This window comes from Melospiza georgiana, chromosome 14, assembly GCF_028018845.1.
Source record: "Melospiza georgiana isolate bMelGeo1 chromosome 14, bMelGeo1.pri, whole genome shotgun sequence".
NCBI lineage: Eukaryota > Metazoa > Chordata > Aves > Passeriformes > Passerellidae > Melospiza > Melospiza georgiana.
In genome coordinates, this window is record NC_080443.1 from 15,254,217 (window position 1) to 15,275,382 (window position 21,166).

General features: G+C 59.3%; 3 protein-coding genes across 4 annotated transcripts; 2 read left to right on the top strand and 1 right to left on the bottom strand.

The window, feature by feature from the left end:
- Positions 1-4,836: 4,836 nt before the first annotated feature.
- ZNF319 (zinc finger protein 319) lies at positions 4,837-9,857 on the bottom strand. 2 transcript variants are annotated; one of them, XM_058034349.1, is made up of 2 exons: positions 9,669-9,857; positions 4,837-8,268 (listed from the first exon to the last, which is right to left on the bottom strand). In XM_058034349.1, exon 2 carries the CDS (start codon positions 7,895-7,897, stop codon positions 6,236-6,238), a length of 1,662 nt encoding a protein of 553 aa, XP_057890332.1. In that variant the 5' UTR covers positions 7,898-8,268; positions 9,669-9,857; the 3' UTR covers positions 4,837-6,235. The 2 variants fall into 2 exon arrangements, with proteins under 2 accessions (XP_057890332.1, XP_057890331.1); XM_058034348.1 differs by having other exon boundaries at positions 9,659-9,857.
- Positions 9,858-10,564: 707 nt separating this feature from the next.
- USB1 (U6 snRNA biogenesis phosphodiesterase 1) lies at positions 10,565-14,820 on the top strand (the record flags this gene model as incomplete). The annotated part of the gene is made up of 6 exons (XM_058034471.1): positions 10,565-10,763; positions 10,915-11,098; positions 11,589-11,642; positions 12,662-12,767; positions 13,414-13,497; positions 13,801-14,820. Coding segments are annotated over 6 exons (732 nt in total), but the record flags the coding sequence as incomplete, so codon positions are not given.
- A 1,308-nt stretch (positions 14,821-16,128) lies between these two features.
- On the top strand, positions 16,129-21,022 carry MMP15 (matrix metallopeptidase 15). Its single transcript, XM_058034347.1, has 10 exons — positions 16,129-16,236; positions 17,200-17,348; positions 17,586-17,708; positions 17,812-18,119; positions 18,353-18,514; positions 18,636-18,859; positions 18,983-19,121; positions 19,353-19,503; positions 19,618-19,733; positions 19,968-21,022. The coding sequence occupies exons 1-10, from the start codon at positions 16,129-16,131 to the stop codon at positions 20,402-20,404; spliced, it is 1,917 nt and encodes a 638-aa protein (XP_057890330.1). The 3' UTR covers positions 20,405-21,022.
- Positions 21,023-21,166: the final 144 nt, after the last annotated feature.

A 21,166-nucleotide genomic window follows, 5' to 3' on the forward strand; every position in this document is an offset into this window, starting at 1 on the left:
CCATGGGCAGGGGGAGCAGGGATGTGCAGAGGAGCAGCGCTGGAGCTGCTGAAGCCCCGTGGGGTGACACAAGGTGATGTGCCCAGGGTGCTCCACCCACAGCTCTGCCCCAGCTCCTGAGCAACCACAGCAAATCTGCGCTGGGCTGGGCTAAGCCTCCCCTTGCTGAGCCTGCCAATTGTGCTTGATCCGTTTACCTCCAGCCCTGCACGACTGCCAGCCTTTCCCACTGCCCCTAATCTTGGCCACAATGACACCCTGGAATCCAGCATGGCTTCTGTGGCCCATGTCCAGCCTGTTTCTGCATGCCCAGGGCTCCCTGACCCGCTTCCTCCTTCCCTGGCTCCATGGTGTCTCCACCCTGGCGGGCAACAAGTGCCTGGCCATCGTGCCTGGCCCCAGAGCTCTGTAGCAGGCTCCTCTCCTGCTATCACAGGATGGGGGATGCAAAACAAACCCTCAGGAGAAGCTTGAACAGTTGGATGTGGGGCTGGGATCCCAGAGCACAACATGCAGCAGTTTCTGCCCCCTGAACAGCTGCTCCCTTCTGGCAGGATGAGACTCCTGCCTGCTCCTGCCTTGAAGCTCCCAGGGAGGAGTTTTGCCCTGGGGAGGGATTATTCCAGTTCTAGCAGGGGCAAAACCACTCAGAATACTGTGCTTGTGTTTGTTTTCAGCCCCTGGGAGCCTGCTCATACCCTGCATCTTCTACTTACCAGGAAGATGAACAATCAATTCTACTTCAAAAAAGTTCAGGGGAAAGAAAGAAAATATGAAAAAACCCCAAACAGAGCCAGACAGAGCATGGAGACAGATGAGGAGGCAGTGCTTGGCACATGGCCTCCTCTCCAGAAACCTTACACACCCACAGGAAGGTATAAATAACTATAAATTTATTAGTAAAGCAAAACCATTTGACACTCACACAGAAGAGCGGGATGTGTTATTACAATATATATACACACATACATGGAGTATCATCTTAGAAACACATGGAGAGCAGTGTTAAAGGCACTGCAAGCCACACAAACCTCAGCAACCTTGGCTGTGACTCCTGACAGCCCTGGGAACTCTGCTGGAGTCGTGAGCACGGTTTGGGAGGTGCCCAGGAGTCTCCCTGACCATGAAGTCCCTCAGGTCCACGCTTGGAGGCACTCAGGAACAAGCCCACGGTCCAGCTGCCACCTGTGCTCCTGCTCTCCCCACTGAGCATCCCAGGCACGCTGTGAGAGCAGCATCTTCACATCCACAGAGTGCCAGGGGTGGCTGCCAGGAGATGCTGGGGAGAGCTGGGTGCTCACCCAGCCTGGGGGCAGCTGCAGCCCCAAACCTCACTGGCCTGCCCTTACTGAATCTCAGATTTCACCTGCATGCACAGGAACCTTCCCACAGGGGAACTCACCACCCAAGGGAGAAAGAGTCCAACTCTGAAGTACAAGAGGGTTTTGCCTATTCTGTAATGGTCAGGCTTCAGCTGCAGCCTGGAGTTGATGGTAAATACCCAAGGGAAGTGCAGAATGTGCTCTCCTCCCTCCTCTTCTCCCTGCAAGGGCAGGCTTGAGTGCCCAGAGATGGTCCCAAAACTCTGTCAGAGGATGCTTTCCCCTTTGTCCCCCAGTCCAGCACATGGGCCCTGAGACCAGAGCATGAACATCTTCCCACCCAGACTGCAGAGATGGCATCTGCTCACTGGAGAGCTGGCATGGCCACCTGAGCATCCCATGGTCCCAGGGGTGTCCCTGCCACAGCTAACTCAGCTCAGCTGATGCACACAGCTGCTGCACAGCACTGCCAGGGGAACCAACTGCACTGAGCCCACCCCAGTGCCAGGACACCTCCCAGCAATGTCTGACAGTCCTTCACTGACCTAATCCCCAGCCTTGGAGATGGAAATGGCAGCTCCCAACCCAGTCCCCATTTCCTGCAGCTCTGCTCTGGCTCTTGGTCCTGGCTTGGATTCACTTGTCAGAGCATGGGCAGCATCCCATGCCAAGCTGCCAGGTCACAGGCAGTGCCCATGCCCAGTGAAATGCATGGCCTGCTGTGGGCAAGGAGCAGCAAGATTCGGGTCCTAAACACCTGATCTCACCATCAGTGGTTGGGTACCACCAGGATCCAGCCTCAGCCTGGGAAAGGAATTTGGGGCTGGGGAGAGCAGAGGGAGGTGGGAAGGAAAGAAGAGACTTCACAATCAGCGTGGAAGAAGGAATGAAAAACAAACCACTGCTTACAAATAAAGAACTGAACAAAGAAAAGAAGCTGAGAATGTCCTTTAAAAGTATAAACTGAGGAAGGAAAGGGACTGAGACAGCTGAAGGCATCCTGTAGGTAGGGTCAGGGCAAGTGAAGATCAGTAAAAGCCCAGGTTACAGACTACCTACTCCTGGACCCAGGAAGCCAGAGGAACAGCAGCCCTAGAGAGCAGGACTTAAGTCCTGGAGAACACCCACAAAACCTCTGCTCAACCCAACCCTCCTCTCCACCTGCTCAGCCTGCCTGCCACGGAGAACCATCCTTTGGGAGGAACCCCCCTAGCCAGCCCCTCAGCATCCTCACTGGGCTGCAACCAGGCCCTGAACTGCCTCGAGCACTTCCCACAGGGCTGATGGCACAGCAGCTCCAGCACAGCAACTCTCTGCAGTGCTGCAGGGCAGTGAGGAATGCAAGAGGCCAAGCAGAGGAAGGAGCCTGAAAGTTGCTCAAAATAAACACCAAAAGTGAAGTGCAACAGGTACAGAGTAGAGACATGGTTTACTCCCCAGCGGGCTTTGGCCCCAGCTGCTCTTTGGTTTGAAAAGGAAACACCAGCAGTGAGCAGAGCCCTGAGTGTGATGCCCCAGGGACAGCAGCCCCCAGGCCAGCCTGTGCCTCCCCACACAGCAGCACAGTGCTGCTCCTGTGCCTCCTGCTGCTGCCACCTCCTCCCAACTCACTGGCCACAACCCAACCTAAAGGCACAGCAACGGTGATGGAGCTGCTTCCCCCACCCCTGCAGGCAACACTGCTGCTTCCAGCTGGAAAATGCTCCTATAAAAACATACCCAAGCTCTCTGTGGCCACTCAGTGCCCACCCCACCCACAAGCTCCAGCTGCATGTTCTCCATGGGCTTCAGCTGGGTCTGGGCTCCTGCAGGACAGCAAATGAAACAAGAGACTGAATCACCATGGACTCACAGCCAGGCCTAATAATGTTCTAATCCTGATCCATCATGTTTTTGAACCTGGAGGCACCTATTCACCAGCTGATGACCTGGACCTGGACTCACCCCTGCCAAGCTCCCCACAGCATCCCCTCTCTCCCTGGCATGGGGTCCCAGATGAGTCTCTCTGCCCAGGGCACTGCTTGGCCACTGCCACATCCTAGGCAGAGCCTCACTGGGATACCCAGGGCTTTCCCAGCTGCTCAGCACAAGAGAAACACCCCCCAACAGTCCCTGTGTCCAGCTGCACCAAGGGGACAGCACCTGGCAGCTCCATGGCTCTGCACAGTGTGGAGCTGTGTCTGGGCCCAGCACCACCCTCCTCTGCCCCGGGTGCCAGGCAGTCACCCAGGCAGTCACCCAGGCTCCTGGGGAGGGAACAGAGCAGGGCACAGCCAGCTGATCCAGCTGATGATTTCTCCAAACCCTCCTCTGCTGCTCTAGAAAGAAACAGCAGCGCCACAACAGCCCATGGAGGCAGCAGCTGACTCTAACTCACAATCCCCTCCTGGCAAAGCTGAGCCTCTCTGCAAGCTCTGAGCCCTGGGCACTGATCCTGGCTGCCAGTGACCACTGAACCCCTGGCAGCTGTGCTGGCAAAGGCAGAGGAGCCATGGCCCAAGGCAGGAACAGAGCAAGGGTTCAGGGGGGTGCCACAGCCCTCATCTGGTCCCACATTCGAGACTCCATCACCACCAAGCCCTTCTGCAAAGACAGGATTAGCCTTCCTTTGTTTGAACTCTCTTTTACTCCTACAGTAAAGCATACACTGAACTTACTACATATTAAACAGCAAAACCCAGTTACCTAGAACTAAAGAGCTCTTTAAAAATCCAAGTTACCACATCTCTTTTGTTTTTTTAAAGATTCAGTATGACATCAAGTTAAACTATACAGTATTTTTAATGAATTTTAACAAACTGCTTTTATAAAAAAAAAAAGGTAAAACAAAAAAAAAAGAGGAAAAAGAAACACAGATGGAAAACTTGGTAGGAAGTTCTACATCTTTGAGGCAGCACAAAGTAAGATAACCATCATGGGTCCCTCTTCCTTGGGCAGCAGAGAGCACAGTCTGTTTTAATCACCTTTAAGTTGCACATGAAGAAGACTCAGCCCCAGGGTCTACCCTGTCACTTCCCTGTCCCAGCCCCTCAAAATGCACCCTGCTCCCCCACACTGTGCTGGAAATGGAAAATTAAAGCCTTTCTCCACCTTTCAGACAAGTGTCCCCCAACAGGGATGCAAGGTTAATCTGCCTACACTTGCCATGGACAACAGCCATAACCTTGTCCTTGTGCAGCACAGGGGCAACACCCTGGCTGCTCACTGCAACCTCACAGCAGCACCAGCCAACACCAGAGATGGGCTGAGGCTGGCAGGGACCTCTGAAGACCCCCAGGTCCAACTCCTTGCTTGGACAGGTCAGCTACAGCATATTGTTCAGGACCACATCCAGCCAGGGCCTGAACATCTCCACAGATGGACACTCAGTATCTCCAAAGATGGAGGGGGAAGGCTGGGGGACAACCTAGTAGGCACATCTTCAACCTCCAAGGCATCTAACTGACATGTAATGGATCTCTTGGACATGAGAAGCCTGCAAATTCCTGCAGATGAAAACACCTGAGGCTGCATCAACCTTGCTAGGGGAGATTTATTTTGAAGTGATGTTTACAAGAAGTGTGCAAAACCTGAAGAATACAGACGAGGTAAAGAAAGGGCAAAGGGGTAAAACAGGACTCCTGCAAGAGGGGAAAAATAGACTTCTCCTTTACCCACTGCTAACTTTGCCCTCCCCAAGGAGCTGAGCCTGCAGGCCATAAAGGATTCTCCTGACTCACTCTGGTTCCTCCAGCAAATCAGACACCAAGCCCCTGGCACATGCTGTGGGTTATGCTGGCCATGGCAACACCTCTGCAGCTGTAGGTTATTGTAGTGTTCATCTCACCCCTTAGTGTTGGAGCTGTGACAGCCCTTGCCTGACCCTGCTGGAGGTACCACAGTCAGCCCAAGGGTGCTCAGGGGCTGGAGGCAAGGCAGGAGAGGGGAAGTGCCTTGGGAAGCAGCTCTGGAATGGCAGGCTTTTGGTTGGGAGCAGGGAATGAATGCTGTAACAGAACCAAGGAACTGTTAGGGCTGGAAGGACCTTTGGAGATTATCTAGTCCAACCCCCCTGCTAAGTTAGGGTCACCTAAAGCAGGTTACACAGAAATTTGTCCAGGTGGGTTTTGAATGTCTCCAGAAAGGGAGAATCCATGATCTCCCCCCAGGCATACTGTCCCAGTGCTCCTTGCCATGCTTTCTGGTGGCAGCTTCCTACAGCTCCCTGTGCAGCTGGCAGGGACAGGGGGCAGGCAGGCCCACTCAGACCCCTGCAGAGTGTGACAGCCAGGCACTGCAAAAGCAGCAATGCCAAAGTGCTTTTTGGAGCTGTGGAGCCCCATGGCTTTTCCCTTTCAACACTCTAGAAGGAGAGAGAGCAGGGGAGGTTGGGGCAGTCAATCAACACTAATGATCTGAAATGATGCCCTCAACTGAGCCTGGACCAAATTGGGAGACCCCAGCAGCAGAAACCTGCCATCTCTATGCCAAGCAGCACTCCCTGGGAGAAGGGAGGGCTGCCTCTGCCTTGCTCCTAAAGCCTCTCCAGAAGGAGAGTCACCCAATCCTCCCCACCAACCCTGCCAGGCAGGACAGGGGAAAAAGGCTGCACGCAAAGAGCTGGTGCCTGCAACAGACAGCTGAGCTCCCAGGACTGGAACTGCAGGTACAGCACAAACTACAGTCCAGGGAACACCAGGCATCTACAGGCACAGCTTCCTCCCTCCACCTCCCTCCTTTCCTTTCCACCCCTTTGAGATGTCCACGTCGTCTGTTGCTACTTCCATACAGGTGGCATATCTGAGGCCAGAGGAAAGTTTACCTGCCCACACGCCGTGCCCCCCCTTTCCCCCACACTCCCTGGAGGTTGGAGAGGGAAGGCCGAGGCTTGGGAGCGTCCCATGCAAGCTGAAAGCCGGGGTGGGGCGGGAGGCTCACGGCAAGCAGGCGGCCACCTGGTAGGCACCCTCGGCCGTGTGCTGCACGCTGTGCTCCTGCAGCAGGCCCAGGTCCAGGAACCTCTCCCCGCACCACATGCACTTGTACTGCTGCTCGCGGGCGTGCACGCTGTGGTGCTTGTTGAGGTGCTCGCGCTGCTTGAAGGCCTTCTCGCAGGAGGAGCACTTGTAGGGCTTCTCGCCCGTGTGCACGCGCCGGTGCCGCTGCAGGTCCGACGCGTACTTGAACCGCTTCTCGCAGTCGGGGCACTTGAGGGGCTTCTCGCGGGCCGGGTCGCAGCGGTGCTGCACGAACTCCGAGGAGGAGAAGAAACGTCTCTCGCAGAGCGTGCACTTGAGCGGCTTCTCGGCGCAGTGGGCCAGCTGGTGCTTCTGCAGAGCCGAGGCCCGCTTGTAGGACTTGTTGCACACCGCGCACTTGAAGGGCCGCTCCGCGTTCTGCACGCACTTGTGCCGCAGCAGTTCCGAGGACTGGTTGAAGCCTTTCTGGCACACGTTGCACTTGAAGAGGTTCTCTATGCCGTGCACGTGCTGGTGGTACACCAGGTGCGAGGGCTGCACGAAGCCCTTCTCGCACAGGTTGCACTTGAAGCGCTCCTCAGTCTTGTGCGTGCGGCGGTGGCGCATGAGCGCGTACTGCTGCTTGAAGCTCATCTGGCACAGGTCGCACTTGAAGGGCCGCTCCTCGCTGTGCGTGCGCTCGTGCTGCCGCAGGTCCGAGGGGCGCTTGAAGGCCTTCTGGCACTCCCCGCAGCGGAAGGGCCGCTCCCCGCTGGGCGTGCAGGGGTGCTGCAGCAGCTCCGAGGACTCCTTGAAGTGCAGCTCGCAGACGTTGCACTTGAAGAGGTGCTCCCCCGAGTGGGCGTACATGTGGCGCACCAGGTGGGAGCGGTGCTTGAAGGTCTTCTCGCACACCGTGCACTTGTAGGGCCGCTCGGAGCTGTGCGTCCGTTTGTGGTGCACCAGGTGGGAGGACTGGCTGAAGCTCTTGTCACACAGCGTGCACTTGTACGGCTTCTCGCCCGTGTGGATGCGCTCGTGCCGGGACAGCTCTGAGAGGTGCTTGAAGGTTTTCTGACAGATGGAGCAGCTGTAGGGCTTCTCCGAGGGGTCGAGAGGCTGCGGATGCTCTACCTCGGGAGGCTTGTAGGTCTTCTCACAGATGGAGCACTTCATGGTGTTGCCGTTGTGGACGTTGTGGTGCTGCGCCAGCGAGGTCAGGAGGGAGAAACCCATCTTGCAAACCCCACACACGAAGGGCTTCTGCTCCACCTGGATACACTGGTGTTCGAGGAGGTCGGTGGCCTGGTGGAAGATCTTCAGGCACTGGGTACACTGGAAAGAGCGGTCATGGCTTGGCAAGCACTGGTGCTCGTGGGGGTTGGAGAGGTGGGCGAGGTCATGGCCACACACACCGCACTTGTGGGACGGCTCTCCAGCCTGGATGGGGGCGTGCTGGTGGTGCTGCAGTCCAGGGTCTGGCTGGAGCAGGATGCCGTACACGGCACAGCCCAGGGGGTTGTCAGCAGTGCTGGGAGGGATGGAGTGCTCTGGGAGGGCGGCTGCCCCAGCGTGGTGCTGCTGCGGTGGCGGCGGCTGCTGTGGTTGCTGCTGTTGCTGCTGCCAGCTTTCTGACATGCTTGGGGAAAAAAATGGGATTTTAGCAGTGATAGCTTCAGCTTCCCGGATGAAAGGGTTCAAGTAAAAGCAAGACACAAAGATTCTGAGATCCTGATTCCCTGTAAATGATCCCCTCAAGCTGAGACCAGAAAATCCAGCCCACAGCCAGGATCCTGGGAAGAAAAGTGGTGAAGGGACTCCAGAGCCTCCTCCTTAGACCAGCACAGGTTCTTTAGGGACTGATTTGGTCTGGCTTTTCCTTCTTTTGGACAAAGGAACAGGAGGCAGAGGCAAGTGCCTTGAAGAGGGCAGGAGGATCTTCTCCGTGCTGGCTGCGACGTGCTCACACTTGTGAGTGACACAGGATGCAACCCAGGGAGCAGCTCTCTCTGCAGGAAAGAAGACAGCTCATGTCAGGTGTTAGAAGAAACGTGGGCAATTCTCCATCAACCTTCCCTCATGGCTCTCTTTGAAAACTCTCCTGCATCCCTGAAAAGCTACCAGGAAGCCAGTGGAACCAGAGCTCTACTTGCTGCTGTGCAAAGGGCCTGGGACAAGGAGTTCTCAGCCTGGAAAGGGCTGGGCTCAGCTTGGACACAGTTTGGGTGTTGTGCTCTCATGAGAGCCAGCACAACTGCCCAGGGCCTGCTCAGCTCAGCCCTGAGTGGTCACTGGATCTCCAGCACTGCTATGGCCCTGTCCCAGGACATTGGTCTCTCTGCACAGGCTATGCACCTGATAGATGCACCAAACACTATGCAATCAAGAAGCTTCTGGTTTAGATTTTACACATCTTGACATGATCCCACTCCAGCTGAAACAGCTCTTTGAAATGGTTCTGCTCCTCCTGCAGCCTGGATATCGAGCCCATTACCCAAGGGATGCATGCAAAGCATTTCCCCTTCTCTGGGCAGCGCTTGAGACTGGAAGAGCCAGGGAGCTCAGGAGAATATTTGCCCTCAGTGTTATCCTATCCTCAGACACAGGGATCACTCTGTGAAGATAAAAGTAGAGTTAAAGCAGTGGCTTAGCTGAACCTCCTACCAAACCCTGTAATAAAATTACACTGAAGCCAACCAACCTATGCCAGAGCTGCAGCCTGGCCTTGCCACAGAGCATCATCAGGCTCACTGAAAAGTGAGATGTCCAATAAAACCTGGCACCAGCTTAGAGAAGAATAAGACCCACCAGCGAGCAGCAGATAGCAGCAGTGTCAACACACCTCAAGAGAGAAGAAGGTGCAAGCCCTGGTGAGCAGCAGCCACCAGCACTCCTGAGCCTTGAGAGCATCCCCATGTCTGCATCAAAACATCTGCCCTCGGGGTAAGGAAATCCTTGGTCTACCACAAGAATATTTTTTATGTTTAAAACTATGCAATAAAGAGCACCAGAGAATCCCATTCCCCAGCATCCCCACCTCCAATGGCACTCAGCTGAGACTGGGTTGAGCCCCACAGCTCAGGTAGGGCTCTGACTGTGGGGACACTTCATTATTTTGTGCTCCAGCAGTTTGGGGCAGTAAAGCCCCCAGAGGCACCATCGCAGCCCTGCCCGCACGCAGGATGCTCTCCTTCTCCTACAGAGCTCACCTTGACGGAGCGAGGGCTCGCAGCGCCGGTACCTGCACCGTGCTCGGCGGGACACGAAACTTCAGCCCAGCCCGGGCGCCACCTTCCCCCGCACACACCGCCAACCGCAGCAGGACGAACCCACCGGCGGCGCATCCCGGGCTAACGGGGAGGTAGGATTGTGCCCCTCGCAGGGGAGAGCGATACCAACCTTGGCTTACCGAGGGCTCTGCGCGGGGACCCGCGTCGGCGCCAGCTCCAGCCTAACTCATCCCTCCGTGGGAGGTGGGAAGCGACAACCATTTAGGGAGCGCGGTCGGGAGCGCAGAGGTACTTTCAAACTGGCGAGGCGGCCTGCTCGGCATAGCCCGGCTGCTCCCGCCGGGCCCGGGCCGCCTCAGGGCCGCGGGGCGCGGGGGCGGCCGGGGAGCTCGCAGGCCACCAGCAGCCGCCGCCGCCGCAGCCCGCGGCCAGGCCCGGCCCGCCGCTCGCCGCTCCCCATCGGGCGGCCCCGCTGGCAGCGCGGGGACGGCGCCCCGAGGCCTTCACCGCCGCCGCGCCGGGAGGCCCCGCGCTGGGTCGGGTGTAGGGGGTCGCTGCCCGCCCGGGGCCGCCCCCGCCCCGGCGAGGCGCACACAAAGGGCGGCGGCGGCGGCCGGGCCGATCACCTACGGCGGGAGGAGGCCTCGCCGGCGGCAGGGCCGCGGCCTGCGCGCTGCGCCCGAGCCCCGCGCTGGCGTGGAGGCGGGAGCCGGGAGGGAAGAGGGGAGGGAGGGAAGGGAGCGAGCGGCGGGCGGGAGCGCAGCGGAGCGAGCGGAGCGGGCCGGGCCGGGGCGGCCGCGGCGGCGGCGGAGGAGGCGGGGCGGGCGCGGCGGGTGCTGCCCCCTGCCGGGCCGCGCCGGCAACTGCGCTGCCAGCGGGGAGCGAGGAGCGGGCCGTGGCGGCCGGGCCGCGGCCATGAGGGCCGCGCTGGTGGGCTACAGCAGCTCCGAGGAGGAGCAGGAGCAGGAGGAGGAAGGGGGGAGCGGGGGCGGCGGCGCGCAGGGGCCCCCCGGGGCCAGGTGGGTGCGGTGGGGTGGCGGCGGCGGGAGCGCGCGGGAGGCGGCGGGAGCGCGCGGCCTTCCTCCTCCTCTTCCTCGTTCTCACCCCGCTCCGGTCCCGCAGCGCCGGCCGCCCCCGCCTGCCCGTGCCCGCCGGCCTGCCCGGAGACCCGGACCCGGATGAGGCCGTGAGCGATGACAGCTCCCGGCACGGCGGCCGCGTGCGAGGCTTCCCCCACGAGCGGGGCAACTGGGCCACGCACGTCTACCTGCCCTGTAGGTACCGGCACCGGGATTGGGATGGACCGGGACCGGGATGGCACCGGGACCGGGATGGCACCGGGACCGGGATGGCGGGACGGAGCTCAGCCGCTGCCCCCCGGTCCCAGCGGGGATGCGCGGCCCCTCTGACGGCGCTGCCCCGCAGACACTGCCCAGGAGGAGTTCCTGGAGCTGCTGGAGCTGCTCGTGTCCCACGCCCGCACCTTCGTGCCGTCGCTGGCTGCCATGGAGGAGTTCCACGTGAGCCTCTCGCAGTGCGTGGTGCTGCGCTACCACTGGATCGAGCCCTTCGTCCGCTGCCTCCGGGAGCGCCTGGCCGCCTTCCACAGGTGGGTTTGGCAGAGCCCGGGCAGGGCGCTCCGCACACCCTCCCCTGCCCTCGGGACCCGTGCTTTGCCAGCATCCACGCCCTAAGGTGTCCCTGGGCTGGTGCTGGCAGCACATTAAAGCCCTGGGGATTTTTCTTCACTGCCTCGGGGTCTGGCACCACACACGTCAGGTTTTGGCTTTTCAGGATCAGGCCAGAGCTGTGCCATCCTCTAAACCATGGGTGGTTTTGTTGCTTACATCAGGCTCAGGCACTGCCTGAGCATCAGCTGCTTCAGGGTTTCTGTCACTGTGCAGGCTTTGGAGGGCTGGAAATGGGAGGGGAATTAATTAATTTGAGCCCCAAGAGGTTCTGGTTGCACCAATTCGGTCTGATTGCAGCATATATTTGCCTGTATCTTTCCATGGCTTGGTAACAATCCTGGCCCCTCCTCATCTTCTCCTTTTTTATTTTTTTTCTCTGCAGCTGAAATAGGATCTTTCTTATTTCAGGTTCTTCTGCGTGGCTGACCAAGTAAAGGTTTACACCAACCAGAACAAAACCAGGTGAGTGCACAGTGAGCAGCCTGCCTGCCCCAGGAGACGTCTGAGCAAGGTGCTGTGTGGATGGGGAGTGTCACCCTGCCTGTCCCACAGTTGGGCTGTGTGACAACACAGTCTGTGATCACCTCCGGATCATCTCCAGACATTTCACACCTTTCCCCAGCCATCTGCACAAATTTTTGGCTTTGGCACTGATTCTCTGCAAGCTTTTGGTCTCATTAGCTGGTGTGCACAGCCTGGGGCGAGCAGAGTGGGACCACCTCTTTTGGCAGCAGTGCCAGTCGTGAAATTGTAGTGCAGGTCTTCCAAGAGCTGGAGAGAAATAGCTGAGATGGTGCTAATTCTCCTGGGCGTCAGCTCAGAGGCCTGATTCCAACGGAATGCAATTAAGTTTTTTTTTGAATGTCAAAGCAAAGGTGATTAAAATTGCAGAAAGTTGCTGAATCTGGTGGGAAAGGCAGCCCAAGATAGTCATGGGTAGGAAAAAGTGGATGTGGAACCTGAGTGACACTTGAATCTTCTGCTTCCCTCCTGGAGGGGAAGAAATGATGACTGTAAATGACTCTGGAAAGTGTCATCCCAACAGTCCTGGAGGAGGTGCTGACTTCTTTGTCACATCTCTCCAGCCTGGTATTTCCCATTCCCTGCTTCCTCTCACACTGTAAAACCTCTCCAGCAACTTCCACATTTTAATGCAGCTCCTGCATGGGCACGGCACTCTGCTGAAATTCCCACCCAGTGCATCCTTTGCCTAGAAAACTGATTTTCATGTCCCAAAATGTACTAGGCTAATCTAGTAAATCCACATGGTTTATCATCCAGTCCTGCTTCTCCTGCCACCACATCTTGTTTTTTTCAGAATACAGTCAGCATCCCTGGATGCTTAAACCTGGCATTCCTCAGATTCCCCTGTGTTAGGGAATAGGGAACTTGCCTGGTAGGAATGAAGGGCTGTGTATTCTTAGGGCTCTGCTTTCTGCAGCATGAAAGGGTGCTTGCAGTCTCTCCTTGCCTTTCTTTAGGACCTTTATTGGCTTGGAGGTCTCTGCTGGGCATTTCCAGCTGCTGGAGCTGATCTCGGAGGTGGATGGCGTTCTAGAGGAATTTGACCTTCCCACATTCTACAAGGTGAGGCGTTCCTGCTTGCTCCTCTGCCAGTCTGGACATGTTGGCTGGTTCCCTGTGAGATGTTCACTCGAGTAAACAGGAGCCAGTTGCAGTGGCTGCCCTGCTGTGCATGGAAACGGGGTTGTCCTAGGATAGAATGGGCACTGTGGGACTGAGGACAATCCTTGTGTCTTTGCCTTGGGCAGCTCTCTTGGGCATTAGTCCAGCCTTTTTGCTTAGTATTAGCTTTGGGAACAGGTTTGGGATTTTGAAGGGCCAGAGCCCAGTTTGTCTGTGCCTAGAGCTGAGCAGGGAGCTCATGTGGATTATTCAGCAGTGGCACATGTACCTGTTCCAGGACCAGGGCTGAGAGATTGTCCCACAGCTGCAGAGTTGAGCACAGGGAGGCTGGGAGCCAGGCAGCCTTGCCCATGGAGTCCAAAGGGGCTGGGGTGGGAAGCCCAGGTCTCCTCTTGCCTCCAGCACTGTCCATATCAGCTCTGCAGCTGGTGATTGGGCAGAGGGGACTCCCAGCTTTGGGATCCTCCAGCCTCTGTGAGCCCAGGCAGGGCAGCAGCATCATGCCAGCCCTCCCACTGTGGCTCTGTGCATTCACCAAAGCCTCCTTTAGCCCTCACATCCTTACCCCTGTTTGTTTTGCCTTCAGGACCCATCGTTCCACATCAGCTTGGCCTGGTGCGTGGGGGACCTGGCTGGCAGGCTGGAGGGGCAGTGTCTGCGGGAGCTCCAGGTGTGTCCCCACAGACGTGGGGTGGTGTGGAGGGCAGGGGGAGGGCAGAGCTGGGCTCCAGCCACATCTCCCTGCCAGGGGTGCAGAGTGGGACATTCTCTTCAACCAAGCAGGACAAACTTCAGTGGGGTGAGAGATGAGAAGCTTTAGGGGGGAGCGTGAGTTAAATCACCCTCCTGAGGGAAGTCAGAGGCTCCCAGCTTCAAATGGCTTTATCTGTGACTTCCTTCAGACAGGGAGCTGCCAACTCCATCCTCTGGCAGATCCGCTCTCCTGGTACTGACTGCTGCCTCTATTTTCCAGGACATTGTGGATGGGTTTGAGGAGTCAGAATTCCTGCTGCGTATCCAATGGGAGCAAATCCGCTGCAAGTCAGGGAACAAGTACTTCTCCTTCCCCCTGAGGTAGGGCAGGTGGGGCTGTGCCTTTTGGAGCCCCGAGGAGCCTGACACTGGAACAAGGCTGCAGTCTGGCACAGCTCTGCCTGCCGTGGGCTGTCACGCACCTCTGCGCTCTTCTTGCCTGCTCAGCGTCTCTGCGGCGTTGGTGGCCTCAAGTTGGCCACTTCCAGTTTGAGCTGCTGGCTGAAGAAAAGTGTGCTTGTAGCAGATTTCATGCTCGCTGCTGGATGTGCTGCAGTCAGCACTGGCGGTTCCAGACATCCCACGGTCGCTAATTTTGCTGATTTTTTTAAAAGAAGAAAAAAAAAATCTTCAAAAGCCATAGATGCCTTATGGGAAGGAGGAAGAAGGTAGCGTGGGAAGCTGCTACTAAAGGGAGAGTGTCTCACACAGTGGGAAGTAGCACTGCCAGATTGTTGTTTGGGAGGCTCTGGGCATGTTTTGAGTAGCAAGAGGAAAGGACATGGAGCTGGATCCTCTTCCCTGAGTGCTTTGCTACTGTAAGCCAGCTCGGACAAGCTCCTGAGTCATGTTGTGTCCTCTCACGCTGCTGCCTCTGTAGAGACATTTCAGTGTCTGATCCTTTTGCCAAAGAACAAGAGCTGCTGCCAGGTGTGGGTGAGCCCTGGAAGGGACAGTGTCAGTGTTTGCCTGGGCTGGGAGGGCAGTGCCCACAGGTGAGTCAAAGGGTGGTGGCTCCTGCCCAGGCTCCACACTTTTCCCTGTGTGATCAGCACCCCAGGTGGATGATGACCCAGGGGATCGCAGGCTGGACATTGTCCCTTGGGAGAAACTCCTTTTTATCCTTTTGTCCCTATGGGTTGGTCAGCTGCAACTTCTCAGGTACTTGGAACAGGATGCTGATGTGATGCCCTGAATCTTTTATTCCATGTCTGTCCAGGACTTCTGAACAGTAAAAATCTGTTTCCTCATTTCATAAAACTGTGTCTGTGGTGTTTTTCAGCCATTTCCTTTTAGACACGCACAACTCCTGCAAGGTTTTACGTGAGGCCACTTCTGTAAGTGCTCCTGTGAGCTCCGTGCTGCCTGTTCTGGCACAGAGAGTGGCTTTGTCTGTGGGAGCATCTCCAGACAGTCGGGATTTGTGTCCCTGGGAGCATCACAGCCAGTTGCCGCTGCCAGCAGCCTTTTGAAGTCCTTAACAAAAAAATCTGTTAAGTCTTTGGCCATTTAGTTTCCGGGATGGGGATCTGCAAGATAAGTTTCTTTTGGGGCAAAGAAAAACAAACAGAGATATATTTAGCCCCTGGGGACTTCAGTGAAACCGGTTTCTCCCAGGTTAATGCTCAACCACCGGCCCCAGCCGGGCCTGGCACTGCCCCCGGTTGTGTAACACCGGGTGTCAGAGACCCCCGGGACAGGGCACGGTGGCTGTGGGGGCAAAGTCGGGGATGTGGCGGCTGCCGGCAGGGCCGGGTGCGAGGGTCTCTGCCCGGGTGCGGGGGTCTCTGTTCGGATATGAGGGGCTGTGCCCGGTGCGGGGTCTCTGCCCGGTTCGGGGGTCTCTCCCCGGTTCGGGGGTCCCTGCCCAGTTCGGGGCCCCTGCCCCGTTCGGAGGGGTCTATGCCCGGTTCGGGGTCTCTGCCCGGTTCGGGGGTCCCTGCCCGGTTCGGGGTGTCTCCCCGGTTCGGAGGGGTCTCTCCCCGGTTCGGGGGTCCCTGCCCGGTTCGGGGTCCCTGCCCGGTTCGGGGTGTCTCCCCGGTTCGGAGGGGTCTCTCCCCGGTTCGGGGGTCCCTGCCCGGTTCGGGGGTCTCTCCCCGCGGCCCCGCCGCTCACACACGTGCGGGGGGGCGGCCCCGCCTCCCCGGCCCCGCCCCGCCGCGGCCCCGCCCCCGCCGCGGCCCCGCCCCGCCCGCTCCCACCGCTCCCCGCCGCCGCCGCCGCCGCCGCGCCCGCCTTCCGCCAGCCGCTCCGGTGCTCCCGGCGGCGGGCAGAGCGCGGCAGGGCAGCCAGCGGAGCCGGGCCCCGCCGCGCCGCGCCGGCCGCCCATGTGCCGCGCTCCGCCGTGCTGACCTCACGCACAAAAGGCGGGCCGGGAGGCGACGGGCCGCGCCTGGCAGCGCCTCCCATGCACCGTGCGCAGCCCCCCGCGGCGGCTCGGCCCCGGGCCATGAGGGCGGCGTAGCTCCGACACCGCCGCGCTCGGCCCGGCCCGGCCCGGCCCGGCCCGGCGCGGCCGGGGGCAGCCGCGACCCGGCGGCGGCGCGGAATGGCAGGAGGGGGCGGCGCCCCCTGGCGGGCGGGCGGGCGCCTCCCGCCGCTCGTGGTGCTGCTGGTGCTGCTGGCGGGGGCGGCGGGCGAGGAGATCAACGCCGAGGTGAGCACGGGCCCGCGGCTCCGCACCCCCCGCACCCCCGGCCCGCGCCGGCACCTGCGGGCCCGCCGCGCCCGGCCGGGGCAGGTGCAGGCGGGGAACGGGGCGGTGGAGTGCGGGTCGCCCCCGGGGTGGCGGGCGCGGGGTGTGGGGAGGAAGCGCTTTGTGCCCGGCGGGGGAGGGGGTGAAAGGGCTTTTGATAAAGGCTCTGCTCCACCACCCTGCCGGGGGAACGGGAGTGGGGGTAGAAGAATTTAAGAGATTCAGTGTTTTTAGCAATTAAAAACATTAAGCCGTTTTTTGGGGGCGGGGGGGAAGTGATAGGAAAAGAATTGGCTTAGGAAAATAATTGGGATAGGAAAAGGATTGGAGAACCTGGAGAACGAGACTTGGAAAAGGAAAAAGACTTGGAAGAGCAATAAGACTTGGAAAAGGAAAAAGAATTTCGAAAAAAAAGCTTGAAAGAATAAAAGGAAAACCCCCCTAATTTGGAAAATATAAGTGAAAACTAGGAGGGAAAAAAAAGTTACAAAAGAGTAATAATAAAGATAAAAATAAAATGCAATTAAAGCAGACAAGGGGAGGCGGAGGCTGGGGCAGGAAGGAAGAGCCCCGGCGCGCCCCTGCACCCTCCTGCCCCCCGCCCTGGGGCTGCAGCCCCGCAGGACAGAAGCCCCTTTGTGGGTGCAGGCCGGGGTGGGGGTCCCAGGCTTCACATCCCTCGGCAGCTCCCGGGGGACGCCTCCGGAGGAGGACAGAGACAGGAGCCCGCAGGCAGCCTGGCCCCCTGCCAGCTGCCTGGTCCCTGGAGTCAGCCCATCCGGCAGCAGCCCCCCGAGATCCCCGGCTCCCCCACCTCGCAGGGCAGGGACCTGTGCCCTGCTGCCGCAGCGCTGCCTGCTCAGGGTGGCATTTGCCACTGGCAGCTGGCACTGACCCGCTCTGACGCGCGGCTCTCCCGGGCAGGCATGGCTGCGGCTCTACGGGTACCTGCCGCAGCCCAGCCGCCGCATGTCCACCATGCGCTCGGCCCAGACCTTCTCCGCCGCGCTCGCCGAGATGCAGAAGTTCTACGGCATCACCGTCACCGGCGTCCTGGACGAGGAGACCAAGGCGTGAGTTTCTCCATTGTCCCCTTGCTCAGGCAGATGGCAGCTCCGCTCTCGGGCTCTGTGGTTTTCTCTGACAGCCTCGGGGCTCTGCTGGCCCTGGAAAAGTGGGTGCTGTCCCCCTTGTGCTTCTCCCCTTTTGGGGGCTGCACCTCTGCAGCCAGGATAGTGTCCCTGCTGGCTGTGGGTGCTGTAATCCCTCAGGGATGTTGGCTGAGCCCTGGCTCGGTGTCCTTCTGGCAGGTGGATGAAGCGTCCCCGCTGTGGGGTCCCGGATCAGTTTGGAGCACGGATGAAGTCCAACATGCGTCGGAAGCGGTACGCGCTGACAGGGCGGCGCTGGAGCCAGAGCCACCTCACCTTCAGGTACCCAGGGACTCCCTCCCCCCGGCCCATGGAGAGCCATGGATCCCCTCAGGGAATGAGTGCTGCTGCAGGCCTTCCCTAGTGAATTCTGTATCCCCTGTAGCATCCAAAACTACACGGAGAAGCTGGGTCGGTACCACTCCCACGAGGCTGTCCGACGAGCTTTCCGCGTGTGGGAGCAAGCCACGCCGCTGGTGTTCCGGGAGGTGGCCTACGAGGACATCCGGCAGAAGAGGAAGAAGGAGGCTGACATCATGGTGCTCTTTGCCTCTGGATTCCATGGAGACAGCTCTCCCTTTGATGGCCTTGGGGGATTTTTGGCTCATGCCTATTTTCCCGGCCCTGGCATGGGGGGGGACACGCATTTCGACTTGGATGAGCCCTGGACGCTGGAGAATGCAGATGTGTCTGGTGAGTTGAGGGCCAAGGAGGTTGTAAAGGTGACCAGAGGAGCCTGGTGGCCACTGTGGGTGGAGGAGGGGGGCTCTGCTGGTGTGGACAGGATGGGCAGGGAGAGCAGGTCCACCATGGGTGAGGTAGGCTGATCCCACTGGAGCACCCCTGTTGCACGGTGCTGGGTTGAGGGATCTGCCTCATGTGTCATGTTCTCCACCCCTTCTTGCTGATGGTGCCTCTCCGTGCAGGGAACAACCTTTTCCTGGTGGCCGTGCATGAGCTGGGGCACTCGCTGGGCCTGGAGCACTCCAGCAACCCCAGTGCTATCATGGCACCCTTCTACCAGTGGATGGACACAGAGAACTTCCAGCTGCCCGAGGATGACCTCAAGGGCATCCAGCAGCTCTACGGTGAGGAGCTGGTTGGGGGATCATCCCAGAGGTGGGATTCTGGGCATGTGTGTGGGGAAACTGAGTTACAGGTACTGCTGATCTGCATCACCACATCCCTTCTCTCACCTGCCCGATCCAGGTACCGCAGATGGGCACCCTCAGCCCACCAAGCCTTTGCCCACCGTGACACCCCGGAGACCTGGCAGGCCAGACCAGAGACCCCCTAAACCTCCCCCTCCGGGGAAACCAGACCGACCCCCCAAACCTGGCAGCCCAGACCGACCTGACCAGTACGGCCCCGACATCTGCGATGGGGACTTCGACACGGTGGCGGTGCTGCGTGGGGAGATGTTTGTATTCAAGGTACCTGCCAGGACCCACTTCTGCCCCTTCCTTGGGGATGTCATCAGTCTGTGACATTCCTCAGCAAGGTGACTGTGTCCCTGGGTCCTCCACATCCTCTGCCAACACCCTGTTTCTCTCCAGGGCCGGTGGTTCTGGAGGGTCCGGCACAACCGTGTGCTGGACAATTACCCCATGCCCATCGGACACTTCTGGCGGGGCCTCCCTGGGGACATTGATGCTGCCTACGAGAGGCATGACGGGAGATTTGTCTTCTTTAAAGGTGAGCAGGGAAGCTGGATGGGAGGGCTGAGGTGGAAGTGAGACTCCAGTGTCCCCCACAGAGCTGTTGAGAGCTGGTTGGCTTCATCTCATTGTGACCCACCTCCCCAGCCACAGCTGCTGTGTCATCCCAAGGGGTCAGGGTGGCACAGGCATCTACCACTATCCCTATCCATTTGTGCACCTGCCACAGCACCTTCTCATGCCCCTTCTCCAACTCTTTCCCCTCTAGGTGACCGGTACTGGCTCTTCCGAGAAGCCAACCTGGAGCCTGGGTACCCACAGCCCCTGGTCACCTACGGGCAGGGCATCCCCTACGACAGCATCGACACGGCCGTCTGGTGGGAACCCACGGGACACACCTTCTTCTTCCAAGGGGACAGGTGAGTGTGTCTGGGGTTCTCTCTGCTCTGCTGCCTCCTGGCCTCTGTCAGGGGGCGAATGTTGGGCAGTGGGGACCCCTGTGCTTGTCACTGACTCCCCACCTCCCTCCCCAGATACTGGCGCTTCAACGAGGACACGCGCTCGGTGGACCCTGGGTACCCAAAGCCCATCTCTGTCTGGGTGGGCATCCCTCCCTCGCCCAAGGGAGCCTTCCTCAGCCCGGACGCCTGTAAGTAGAGGAGGAGAGGGGTGGGTGGTGGTGGTGGGAGTCTTGGAGATGAGATTGTCCCTCTGATAGCCTGGCCACATGGGGAGAGTATGTGGGAGTTAGCAGTGAATCCTCTTCTGAGGGGTTTCACCAGTCCTGGAGTAAAACCTGCTGTCTTGGGCATCTGCTGGGGTGCCCAGGTTCTGCAGTGTCCTGTGCCCACCCACTTACCCCTTGTCTCCATCTTTCCCCCAGCCTCCACCTACTTCTACAGAGGCACAAAGTACTGGAAGTTTGACAATGAGCGTCTCAAGACAGAGCCAGGCTATCCCAAATCCATCCTACGGGACTTCATGGGCTGTCACACAGAGCTGGTCCCAGACCCCAATCCCCGCTGGCCCGATGTGGACCGACCTCCCTTCAACCCTGATGGGGACGGGGGGACTGAAGGTGAGGAGGAGGAGGAGGAAGATGAGGATTACAACGAGAGAGATGGCCAGCCAGGCAGGGACGTGGACGTGGTGGTGCAGATCGATGAGTACACACGCACCATGAGCGTGGTCATGGTGCTGGTGCTGCTGGTGCTGCTGCTCTGCATCCTGGGCCTCATCTACGTCATCGTGCAGATGCAGAGGAAGGGCGCGCCCCGAATGCTCCTGTACTGCAAGCGCTCCTTGCAGGAGTGGGTCTGACCCTGGCTCCCTCCCCCAACCACCCCTGCCCTGCCACCATGGTGCTAAGATGGACCTGACACCCCCTCCCCCTGACCCTCGCCACGGCCTCGGCCCCTCTACCCCATTGTTGCTTCAGAAAAGGGGGGATGCCCAACCCCCCCAGCCCCTCCAGAGCAGCCGGGCTGGGACCGGGGATGGTCATGGGGGGGCTGGAGGGCATCCAGGCCCTGCCTGCTCCCTGTGCCTGTGCCTCCCCCTAACTGTGACCCTCAGGCTGCCACCCATCACGTGCCTGCATCTGCCGTGGGTCCCTGCAGGGTCCCTTCCTCCTGGGTGAGCGGGCTGGGGGCTGCTCCCCAGTGCTCTGGGCTGGCAGGTCTCAGCCTCTGGCACCTGCAGTGGTGGGGAAGGGAGGGCTGAGCTCATGGCTGTGTTTCCTGTTGAACCACGGGGATACAGGGATGTGGTGCCTAAAGACAGCGTGAGCTGGGAGATGCCACCTCTGCAGCCCTGCTGGGGCTCAGCTCAGTCCGGGCCCTGCTGCTGCCACTGTGGGATGAAGCCCTGGGGCCCTGTGGGCAGGGCAGTGGGCACAGCCACCTTGTATGTCCATTAAACGGGTCGGGTGTGTGGAGAGCTGTGGTGCCATTGTCCTTCCTGCTGTGGGGGTGCCCTGGGAGGGACTGGGTGAATTTTGTGGTGAAGGGGCTTGTCTGGGGGGTCACCCTGCATGGGGACTGGGTGCCATGCTAGGGGATGCAGGGAAGGGGCCAGCATGGC

Excerpts from the sequence above, each read along its gene's own strand:
- ZNF319 (XM_058034349.1), bottom strand. The coding sequence starts at position 7,897 with ATGTCAGAAAGCTGGCAGCAGCAACAGCAGCAACCACAGCAGCCGCCG.
- MMP15 (XM_058034347.1), top strand. The coding sequence starts at position 16,129 with ATGGCAGGAGGGGGCGGCGCCCCCTGGCGGGCGGGCGGGCGCCTCCCG. Across the intron at positions 18,120-18,352 it reads GGAGAATGCAGATGTGTCTG|GGAACAACCTTTTCCTGGTG; the intron begins GTGAGTTGAGGG and ends CTCTCCGTGCAG. Across the intron at positions 18,515-18,635 it reads GGGCATCCAGCAGCTCTACG|GTACCGCAGATGGGCACCCT; the intron begins GTGAGGAGCTGG and ends TGCCCGATCCAG.